Source organism: Phymastichus coffea, unplaced genomic scaffold (genome assembly GCF_024137745.1).
Source record: "Phymastichus coffea isolate CEN01 unplaced genomic scaffold, Cenicafe_Pcof_1.1 PCOF00002, whole genome shotgun sequence".
NCBI lineage: Eukaryota > Metazoa > Arthropoda > Insecta > Hymenoptera > Eulophidae > Phymastichus > Phymastichus coffea.
Genome location: NW_026706813.1, coordinates 4380897 through 4393031, shown reverse-complemented (window position 1 = coordinate 4393031; position 12135 = coordinate 4380897). Strand labels below are relative to the sequence as shown.

At 41.3% G+C, this 12135-nt stretch overlaps 1 protein-coding gene across 5 annotated transcripts in view; it reads left to right on the top strand.

Moving 5' to 3' along the window:
- LOC131663161 (apoptosis-linked gene 2-interacting protein X 1) overlaps positions 1-12135 on the top strand; it is a 1103979-nt gene that overhangs the window by 848310 nt on the left and 243534 nt on the right. For all 5 annotated transcript variants that reach the window (XM_058933370.1, XM_058933362.1, XM_058933344.1 and 2 more), the window contains one exon: positions 6521-6670. In XM_058933370.1, the coding sequence (XP_058789353.1) occupies positions 6521-6670 (150 nt within the window). The remainder of the gene's footprint in view (positions 1-6520; positions 6671-12135) is intronic.

Genomic DNA, 12135 nt, shown 5'->3' with positions numbered 1-12135 from the left:
TTGTGTTGGTACACTCGCCACGATCATATATTCATAGTTTTGACTATATAGTACGTATTGTTTTTCTGGCAGAGGCGTCAAAGGTTAGAAGTACTCGTTTTTGATGTGCTCGGCAATTTTCTTCTATCGAAAAAAATGGAACAAAGAGTTTGCATTAAATTTTGTGTAAAAAATGGAATCTAATGCTTTAAAACTCTTGAAATTTTAACAATTGCATACGGTGAGTCTATTCTGAGTATAAAAAATGTGTATAAGTGGTGTAAGCTATTCCAAGAAGGCCGAGATAATGTCAAAGACGAATTTCGCCCTGGACGTCCCAGCACATCAATAACAATTGAAAACGAAGCAGTGAAAGAAATTGTGTTATAGAATCGTCAAAAACCATCAGAGAAGTTGCAGAAGATGTTGGCATAGCGGTTGCCTCATGCCATGATATTTTTTTTGGATGTTTTGAGCGTGTGATGTGTGTCAACAAAATTCGTTCCAAAATTGCTTAATTTTAATCAAAAGAACCGTCGCTTAATCATCGCTTAGGAGATGTTAAATGAAGTCAATGAATTTCCTGATTTTGTCAAAAGGATTATATCTGCTCATGAATCGCGGGTATATGTTTATGATGTCGAAACTAAAGACCAGTCGTCCTAATGAAAGACCCTAAAAGAGCCAACACCCAAAAAAGCACGCCTAGTTCAATCAAATGTCAAGGTTTTGCTCACTGTCTTCTTTGATTACTGTGGCGTAGTTCATCAGGCATTCTTACCATAAGGTCATACGGACAATAAGGAGTATTACCTTGAAGTTGTATGTCGTTTACGAGAGGTAATACGCAAATAACTTCTGGAACTTTGGAAAAACAATTCGTGGATGTTGCATCACGATAATGGACCTGCTCATTCATCTTTGATTGTGAGAGTTTTTTGGCCAAAACCAACACCACAGTCATGCTTCAGCCTACATATTCACTGGATTCAAAAATAGTTCTACGTCTGCGTACTAGACTGCACGAAATTTAAATTTCACGCAACCTAATCATCCTACTATTTGCAATTCGCTTTTTCCTTACTGGATATTATCCATCCCGAGATTTGTAAGTAGGTGATTCACATTTACCGTATCGACAGTTTTGCGCATGCAAATCGAAACATTCAAATTAAAAACGAATTAATGTGAAAGCGATCTTGTTTAAAGTGCAACCTGTGCTTGCAAAGTCTTGACAATACATTACTTTGCAGCACTTGTAACAACTTATACCCTATTGTCTACATTTATCCGCGACTGCGACCAGAATTTCAAAATGAATCTAATTTCCGTTGTTACAATGATTTCACACCAGTCTAAGTTATATTCACTGCCAATCACATATTATTATTGTTCATCACACCCACTAATCACACGCAAAATTTCCTTCAATTAGCTAAGAAGCAATTGGCCTCTCCCACGTCACCATCTTTATTGCCAACTGCTTAGCAACCTTGTGCACTCTTGGTTCAGCCGTCTCCTGAACTTGCAGTGCTTTCTATCACTCAGCTCCCACCACCATAGAAACCACAGTAAATTTCAAATGCTATATCTACAATGCATCAACAAAATGACCGTATAAATAAAGCACCGGCTCATTTCTACGCGGAAGCTCAACTAAATGTACAAAGACACAATGAAATTCGTAAATTTATGCCACAGATTGTGCGGTCAATACACATGCATGTGATGACTTAAAAACCGGAGCTTCTTGTGCATGGTCTACCCTTGAATTACAATAGCACACTCTACCAGGCTACCATCGTCGTTCTTAGAGTTTTGAAATTCAGAGATGACCATGATTTGCTAGAAATCATTTCTTCCACAAGTCTTCCTTCAACTAACATGTTATCCTATCACAGATAATGGTTCTATTACTCATACTACTTTTAACATTTTCATTGTAAACCATACTATATCTACATAAAATTTTTCACAATCTCTTTCCTTTTATTGTCCCATTTCATGGTTTAATTGAACTTTCTATTGCTTTCTCTGCTTTCTGTGAAACCTTCTCCTCACGATCACTTCGATAAAATTGACAATTCTGTCCTAATCCAATTGATTATGTAAAAGCTCTCTCAACACCATAACTCTATTTTCTTCTGTAATATTCCTTCACCCTTAGTTAATACCCTAAAGCGCATTTTTTCGTCAGTCGTCTTCGAATCGTTTGACGAGTTTGCACCGATGCGTTTAATAAACATCTCTCCCAAAAGAAATCCATAGGTCTCAGAACAATTTCGCTCTCGTATGCGTTCAAGAGATGCCGCATTTAAGCGTGCCAAGAACACTCGAAATCCTGATGCCTACCTTCACTATAAAACAATAAGAATTTTAATCTCCAATCAACTTTAACAAGCAGAACAACCCTAAGTTTAAATAGCGTACACTACATGATATTAGGATTTCTAACACTCTTACTCTATCCGTTTTTATTTTTCTCCGCTGAAAAACAATCCCTATACAATAGTTACAAATCGGTTCCCACCTATAACACAAGAAATGTTAGTCGGTATTTTCATCCTCCGCATTACAAATATCTTTTTATTTCCACTTTTCTACTTATGAAATGTTACTTCAAGAGAAGTTCAGAACGAGATTAAAACTTAGACCTCCGAAGGCAGAGGCCTCGACGACCTGACTGCGAGTATGCTAGCTCTCGGCTCGAAAATTTTGACACCACATCTCACAATAGTTATAACCAAGTTTATTAATATATCCACTTCCCCGTAGAGAAAACCTACGTCATTCGTAGAGGAAACCTCTAGGTCAATAATTGCGTTCTGTTATTATTTCAAATGAAATAAATATCACACGCTCTGACTGCGCAATATTTACTAAATTGTCTGCTCTTCTCTATTTTTTTTCAGCCTCTACACCCTAATTTATCTTAACTCGAGTTCAAATCCGCATACTCGACTGAATTCTTTCTTCGTGAATCAAGAGTGTATTCCTTTTTCCTATATTGCCGCCTGCATATTTTTTCCCCCACTTGTAGAGACATAATTGATGAGTATAGTTCAATTACTCGACCACCAGATTACGCTTTAATATATACTAAAACGACGATACGCTCGTGGCCTGAGTATTAGTCAATTCTTTATGATCTTTATCGAAAAGCCTCGTTATTGACTTTTTCTGCACGCTCTCATATTTTCTATACATTCTTTTTTACTATAAGCGCGTTTTGAAATATATCAATTACCTTTATTTTGAACTTAAAAAGTATACAAATGTTAATTTAGTGTTGGTTCAATGTAGACTGTTTATATTATAGCTCCATTCTTTACGACCGTTAATAAGATATTTTTCAATTATTTTACTCTGTACAAAGACCTCCGATATTCCTAGGATCTAGATACGTATATTTTCAGTGTTTTTCGTTGCCTGCATGTAGATTTGTTATTTTTAAATCTGCTGTTATTATATAGTGAACCATAATCCACTAAAATCTGTATGTAAATTATCCTGAATTCTGTTATAACATAGTCAAGAATCAGTAATTTATGAACCCATAATGATGAAATTAGAATTCTGTTTTTTTATTAAAAACATTTTCATTTTACAATATTATTGTGTGACAGCCGGCTGCAATTTAGTTTTTTTTTAATCCTAATTAATTAATAGAAATTAATATTAAGAATGGAATGAAAAACTTCAAGGTATATAAAAAGAGCAAGATTGAGAGTCGCTACTAAGATTTCCCATGAGGAAAGCACATCTGGAATAACGTGTTGATATAAAACCTGATAGTGGCCCAAACATGTGTACCCGGTCTTATAATCGCTGCCTTATCCTGCTTTGTCTAACTCGCATGTGTTGACACGAGCTTATGATCATCACGTATATATCTTGAAGCACTTTCCCGCCAATAAGAAGAGGGGCCATAAAAATACAATCTATCTTTTTTTCCCACTAAATTTTTTCTTTATAAGAAACTTTGCAATTTACCATTAAGATCGAATGAAATAAAATTGTTAAGATTCGGAAATTTTTCTTATTTCAATTATTAATAGATAATTATAGCTTCCTGAAACCTATAATCGAGTTCTTATTCTGAAAATCATTTTAGTCAGAAAATAAAGAAAACACTAAGGGAATATCCATAATATTAAATGGGTTTTAATCAATTTTGTAAGTTACTATTATAGGAAATCAAATAGTGATTGTTCTAATAACCATTATGCGCATCTTTGTGACGGGCGAATCGATCGTTGAGTTCGATCGCCCTGTTCGCCTCTCTCTCTCTTCCGCGTGCCTTCCCCTGAGCCGCTGCCACATTGGTCTCAGTTGAGGAAAACCGAGTATCGACGCACGATGTGGCTTTGTTGCAGATTTTATTCCTGATCGGTGGAGATGCCTGGAGTTGGAAGGATGGAGCGAGAGCGGGGAGCAGAGGAGGTAAGAGAGAAGTAGTGTCGCCGGCATGAGTCGCACGTGTGTGCGTAGCCGGCGGTGCTCGGCCGTTTTGGGTACCTATAGAGAGGGGTGCGTAAGACGTCGCGGAAAGCGCGAGATCACGGGAGTAGTAGGGCTTTGACCAGCAACGAATTCCGAGCTAGTTGAGCCTTGCGACTGAAAAGTGCGTGAATAGTTGATTGCCATCGAGTGAACAGCATCGAAAAGGAAGACCAGCTGCATCCACCTAGAGATCCACCGTTTGAGGACTACATAGTGCACCCAGCCGACGTGGACTTTTACAACAGCGCTCCCTCCTAAGGTCAGGTACCATTTTTCGTTTCTCGGTGCGCGCCTCGATTTCTCTCTCTACGGACATCGTATCGGCCGGACGTGAACGAGTGGCTGCATGCGTAAATTCGTATTGCACTCGCGGGAATTCGCGGAACAGTTGTAAGGCGATGTTCGGTTTCCTGTGCGTTAATTCGCACGGAACAGACTAGCCCGGACTTGGCCGACGCACACGTCAACGCCGTATGTAAATTGCTGTTTTTAATAAAGTGTAAATATATCCGAAATGATGAGTTTATTTGTGCAACCTGTTTCTCTTGTAATTAGGTAAATCGCGATTGTCGATACTACCGGACGACATAAGCCCTCGTTAATTTTCCGTGACGAAGCAAATGTGCCTTCCGAGACTTTCCCCTTAAAATAATTTGTGACGCGACGTTGTTCGGACTTATTTCCCATACGGAATTCAAAATTATTAACGTATGTGTTACATCTTTTTAAGATATATTATTTATCCAGTTCAATCCATGCAAGAACAAAATAACTAATAAATAATTTCATTTTTAAGCAATCATGTTTTAAGCGAAAACAACAATAGAACTATAATGCATTTTATTATAACTCTTTGAAGTTTATGGACTTTTCTAAATGTTTATAATAGTTAATTATTTAATAGTAATTTATAGTTATAATAATTCCCTCACTATTAAATAATCACCATGTATCGTTAAAATTAATTATTACGATTTTTTGCAAATAATTGTAAATCATAGCGTCACTCTAGCTCTCGAACGTGGCACTCTAAGAGCCATCTCTAAAGAAAAAGACCCAAGTTAAGAAAAGCCCGCCTTATCTCTTTTTGAAAACTCACGCCTTCCGACCAATTACAAATACTAAATCGGATAAGAAAAATTTTCCCATCAATATAGAAAATTTAATCGTCATAATGTCATGGGCCAGAAGAAGAGCATTTCCACCCAACCACCCACTGCTTATAAAAAGCTCTGTACAAGACCGCGGGACCAGTGCTGCAGGAAACACAGAAGGATAGAAAAATTTTTTGAGATGAATCAGTAGTGCAGAGTAGTGCCAAGAACTCAACAAAGTCAGCCAAATGCATCTAGAATTGAGAGAAACAGATAGAGTTCAAAGAGCAGAGAGTACCTAGCCTATGTATAAAGCAATCTAATAAAATAAAAAATAAATAAATTTTGTATGTGGCTATCTTTTCTTCCTATCCTTCCTTTTTTCTCAATCTCTAGTTCCCCTTTCTTTCTAGAAATTCGTTAAGCGTGAGTCAACAATATTGCTCCTCCTGGCTTATGCGTTGCACGCAAGCCAAATCAGATCAACCGTGAGTTTACGCTTACTCCCAGCGTATCTGAGAGTGACCCCGACGTCACAATTGTGCTTAAAGACACTTATATATCTATGTATCAATATAGTTAGACATGTATTTTATGTGGGATCCGTCCTACCAGTGCGGCAGATGAAACATATAACAAATTTTTTTTCGAAATAATTGACAATGGCGCCGTTCAGAAGTTGGTCACATACCCTCGGCATCAGAAACTAAGTCCTAATTTGCGGTGCCACCATGATAATAAGATGTGTGATATTTCATAGTTCATAGTATACTTACTTCATAGTATACTTATACTTTTTTAATAGGCAGTATAACAGTAGAAATATATATTTAAGAGAAAATATATCATTAATTTATTTTTATTTTTCTAAAAAATCAGTTGAAACTCGTTTCAGCTATCAATAGAATAAGAGTCATGAATGATTAATACATAATTTTTTCTAGATAACACATGAAAAGTTTACGAAGGAACAATCATCATGTGGGAGTTCTCGAGAGCAAATGCTTTGTAAATTAGCTGCTGCATATGATGTATTCAAGGATTTGAAAAATAATTTGCAAGAAGGCGTAAAATTTTACAATGATTTAACACAGGTATCCAAGACATTTTTTAGATTCTTCATTATATTAATGATATATTAATTCATATTTATGAGAGCCCTTTTTCCAACAACAACTACTTTTGGAAAATGATAATCTATTTCAAATATTTCTAAGTTTTGTAGCTTACTTGCATGCAATTTTACATTACTAAAAAGTTGTGTTGTGAGAGAAAGAGTTTCAGTCACTGATCTAAAATCTAAACATTCAGACTTGCATATATTTTATATAAAACAAATAGTTCAATCCGTCACTTCACATAATTGTAAGTTAAGTATATTGATATATGTTCAATTCATATATATGTATATATATATATATGTATCTCGTACGTATACATGTATTCATATAGAGTACGAGTATATGTAGTACTGTAGCGATCAGTATAATAATCTAGATCTAGAAATATACCGTCAACGTTTTATAGATATTATACGTCTATGTAAGCACGAGGAGACAAATTTTTTTAATTTTGATATAGGTGAATAACAGAAATATAATGAAATATGTGAATTTTTATACCTCAAATAACATGTTCAAACTATATTAATTAATTTCAAAAATTTTTTCGGGAAATGGATGGCAGTTACAATTTTTCATTTAACTGCATTGAATTTAGAAAAAGAGAGTTACGTATTATTGAGAAAATAAATTTATAAATTTATTATCTCTCAACATTATTCTTAAATATTTGGTACATATTTTCAATGTATTCTTTACGTATGTAGTCTTTACGTAAGCGAAATCCTACTATAAACTTAGATTTTCATAAATAGTTGTAGAATTCTGAACTGAAATTGAGTATATTGTAACAGGCTGCCGTTTAACCGTTAACCTATCAAACCTATTTGTTATTTCGGTCAAACGACGCCTTGTTATCTACGTGCCGTAAGCACGTCAACCTACCTTGTCCGGGAGTGCGCCTGCGCAGAGTTCCCTCGCCATTTTTGCGTGAACGATCCTTTTTTTTATAAAAATACAAAGTCACCTTACTTTTTGAACACACCTCGTATAAGCCTAAAAGGAGACTATGTTGAAAAATAAAAAAGATTTATTAAAAAAAATCAAGTAGTTTTTATTTTTGCACGGACTTTTCAAACGACCCTCGTACCTGTGCATTCAGCTTTCACATGGCCGAAGCCCGTCACTGTCAGTCGTTTCCGAACGCGGCAGTGCACCCAGCCAATTCCGATCCGACCACGCCGAAGCAATGCATCGGCTTCCCGCGATTCTAATTCGCAGACCGCCATATACTGCTCAGTGCGGTTTGGACCGAAAATGTGGACTCGAAAGTCCGTGTCTCGTCCCGTTTCTCGTCTAAGCGCGTCCGTCACCTCTTTCGGAGTCGCAACGCAGTCCAGATCCATGATCTCCAATTGGACCTTTGAGGTCATGGCCCTAACACTGCCCGCTTCCCCGATCGTATTTGGGATCTGTCGTCCAAACATCTTACGTGCGTCCGGTTTGTCTGCGTCTACCTGTAGCTTCAGAAGACATAAACCGTTCTTGGTCTTCCTCAGGGTTGTCATCTGCACGTGGCTCTCCTTCGGGTCGATCGTCGTTCGTATTTTCCGTACTATATCAGAGTATATCGTGTCCGTGCCCGGCCTGATCAGGACAGCCAGACCCCTTTTCCGGTGGGCCGGTCCGCCTCTGTCAGACCGATTCTTTACGTCCGTTTTCTTTTTTGTCTTATCTGATCGTTTTCGTGTTACCGTCTGCCAGTCCTTGGTCGGTTCGATCGTCGGTGGCCACTTTTGTGAGGGCTCCGGCATGGTTTCAACCAGCGAACGATTTCGTTTCGTCCGTGGCCTTTCTTCGTTATTCGCCGCTGTCCTGTCTGTATTGTTGTTGTCTTGGGAACGTCTTTCCGAAACTGTGTCCGATCGCTTGTGCAGCGCGATGTCCACAGTCTCGAGAATTGTCTTAATTCCCGTCTTCTCTGTCATGTTCATGTTCTTTTGCATGTTTGCTGCCTTGGCCATCTTCGTCGCCGTTTCGTATTCGTCGTCGCTTGTATGAGCCGCAGCAGTTCCGTCACGTCTCGTGTATCGTTTGTTATTGTCGGTGTTCGTCCTGTCGTCGGTTCTTGGCTGTCAGCGGTAGAGAAGTAGCTCACCCCGCTGCCGCCGCTTGACACACTGTCCGTCTTCTGTCGTCTCGGTAAGTTCAGTAGGTTCGTGTCGTTTTTTCGTGTCATTCTCCCCATTCCCGTGCACAAAGTACGGCCCTCAAAATCCGTGCCGCTGCCCGTGGCCACCGGGGCTTTCTCCCGATCGGAGCCCGGTGTAGATTCCTCCTGAGAAGGAGTTACCACTTGAGGTACATGAGTGTTTTCATTGTGCATTTTTCATAGTTTTGTATCCCGTTATGCTATGTAAGTGCCCATAGGCGAAACCGGGCTTCGTTCACGGAGAGAGCCTGTTTAGAGAGATCCCCTTCACTCGCTTTCGGGCAGCTCCGTTTATAGGAGTCTCCGACCATCCGCTTTTCGGTAAGACCCGTTTATAGGGTCGCCGAGCATTCACTTCCCTGGTTTGCCAGAAGGCGTGTGTGTGTGAGTGTTTGCGTAGTGTGTGTGTGTATATGTATAAGTGATTAATGGCTGGACACATCAGCAGAATACCATTATCTTTGGCGTCATTTGTAAGCCATATCTTCCTCTTGACCGCGTCCGTTATAGCGTTGCTGCTCAGAGTATTGACGCGACGGACAACGTTTCCACCGGGCACGTCGTGGACGTTGGAAGCTATCATTTGCCTAGTGAGGTGTTACCACTCACTAGACCAGCCCGGCATTATTATTATTATTATTATTATTATTATTATTATTATTATTATTATTATTATTATTATTATTATTATTATTATTATTATTATTATTATTTTTTTTTTTTTTTTTTACAAGGAGTTGCGGAATCCTTTTTGCGGATTCCCCTTAGTCTTGATCTAAGGAGGTATGTGGGACTCCCCAAAAAAAAAAGACAGGCCTACCCACTAAACCGCCATCTCCTTGTTGTCCTTCCCCCAGCCAGGGACTATGTTGATATTACTTCTGACTGGGGGTTCTGTCTGTGTTCCTTCGTTCGTATCGTTTTACCGTGCGTCGTTACGTCGCGTCAATCCGTCTGCTCAGTCGTCCTTCAGACAGTCGTCCGCGTTCTTACGTCTTAGTATGGTTTCCGTATAGGTAGCGACTAAACGCCACCATTCGGGTTTATGCAGCATCACCTCTACAATGTTATCGGGGGTGATGTTGCCAACTGTTGTCTCTAGTTCTCGTCTGAGTCTTGTCCAGCGGTCGCACCCGAAAAACGTGTGTTCCGCGTCGTCTCGTTCGTGTCCACAATACTTGCAGTCGGGTGTTCGTACTCGGTTCATATTGTGGAGGTACCGTCGAAAGTACCCGTGGCCCGTCAAGAGCTGGGTGACGTGAAAATTCACATCACCAAAATTCCTTCCAAGCCACGGTCTCACGTCCCGTATCAGTCGTCTCGTCCATTTGCTACCTCGTTCTTCTGTCCATCGGTCTTGCCACATGTCGATCGTCCTTTCGCGTTCAACGATTGCCGCGTTCTTTCGTCCTATGTCTGCGCTGCTCCCATAGATCCTTTTGCGTTCCGAGGCAAAAAGATCCACGGGTATTACGCTCGCCACCACCAGGACAGCCTGCGTAGAGACTGTTCGGTAGGAGCAAGCGATTCGCAGAGCGCCCTGTCTCTGTACCATCGTCATTGTCTTACAGTACTTCTTTGTCTTCAAGGAATCTGCCTATATTTCCGCGCCGTATAAGAAGATCGAGTGAGTTGTCGCCATTAGCAGTCGCCGCTTTCCTGGTCTCGGTCCCGTCGTGTTTGCCATCAGGCGGCTCAAGGATGTTATCCTCTCTGCCGCTTTTCGGGCTGTCTTCTGTATGTGAGGCCAGAAGGTCATCTTCGTATCGAGGGTTACCCCAAGGTACTTGACTTCCCCTTTGGTCTCCGTTTGTTATGTACCCACTCTCATCGTCTGTATGCGTCTTCTCGTGAGAAGCATAAGTTCCGTCTTTTCTGTTGCGAGTTGCAGTCCGTGTTCTGTCATCCATCGTCCAACTCGTCTCATGGTCTGGTTCAACGTCAGCTGCGCCAGCTCGGGAGATCTCTCCGTGATCACCGCCGCCACGTCATCAGCGTAGGCGACGAGGGTCACTCCAAGTGGCATCCCAAGCCGAAGCAGACTATCGTATAGACCATTCCAAAAGTCGGGTCCCAGTATCGACCCCTGAGCCACCCCAGCGGTGACCTGTCTCGTTACCTGTCCTTCGATCGTCTCGTACGTTATTCGTCTGTTTCTCAGATAATCCTCCACAACCCGAAGCAGGTACGGTGGAATCCGAAAGTTGCTTTTCAGCGCCTCCAAGATATCCACCCACCTGGCCGAGTTAAAAGCATTTCTGATGTCGAGCGTCGCTAGCAGCACAATGGGTCGCGCCGCATGGCAGTGTCTGTCTAGTTCCAGGAAAGAATCAATCACCTTTTGGATCGCTCCAATCGTCGACCGACCCTTCCTGAAGCCGAATTGCAAATCTGAGAGACCCCCTCCGGCCTGTATCGCGTCCGTCAGTCTCGGTCTGAGTAATTGTTCAAAGAGTTTACCAGTAGTGTCAAGTAAACTCAACGGCCGGTAGGCCGAAGGAGTGCCAGGGTCGCCCCTACCTTTTGGAATAAGAACGAGCCTCGCCTCCTTCCACCGATCGCTGAACGTTCCTGTCGTCAAGCACGTATTGTACAGGTCGAGAAGTATCTCCGGCCGTAGACGAGCCACGAGCCGGAGGATCTCGGATGGTACTCCGTCCGGTCCCGGTGCCTTACCCGTCTTCATCGCATTCGTTGCTCTGATGAGCTCCTCAGCGGTAAAAGCGGGGGGCATTTGTGCGTCCACGTCATCTATCACGTTTGTCCTAATCGAGTGCGTCGGAAACAATCCGTCAACAATCCGTCCTGCTGTTTCGGCATCTTTAAGTTCCGGTGAGACTCGGGCCCCTAGTTTCCCGGTCACAATCTTGTAGCCGGTTCCCCAGGGATCCTCGTTCACCTCCTCGCAGAGCTTCCTCCAGCATCGCGTCTTGCTGTCCCGTATTGCTTTCGTCAGCGTCTTCCGTGCTGTTTTGTATATGGCCTGAAGGTTTTCCCTTTCGAGTCCACCTCCAGCCCTCGTCGCACGTCGCCGATTTGCCAGGCATATGTTGCGTAGCTCGGCTATTTCGTCCGTCCACCAGTATTGTGGTCGTCTTTTTTGTATCTGTCGTCGTTTCGTCATTGTGCTGGTGCACAAGTTGTTTATTAATTTCGCCGTCTCGTCTGTCAGTCTTTCCGTTCTTCGCCGGCCCGTTAGCTCAGGAGGAATCTTCGACCCCGGGGCTGATGCCGCCGTCAACTCCTCCGAAAATTTTTGTCGGTCAAGTTTGTTAAGGTTCCACCG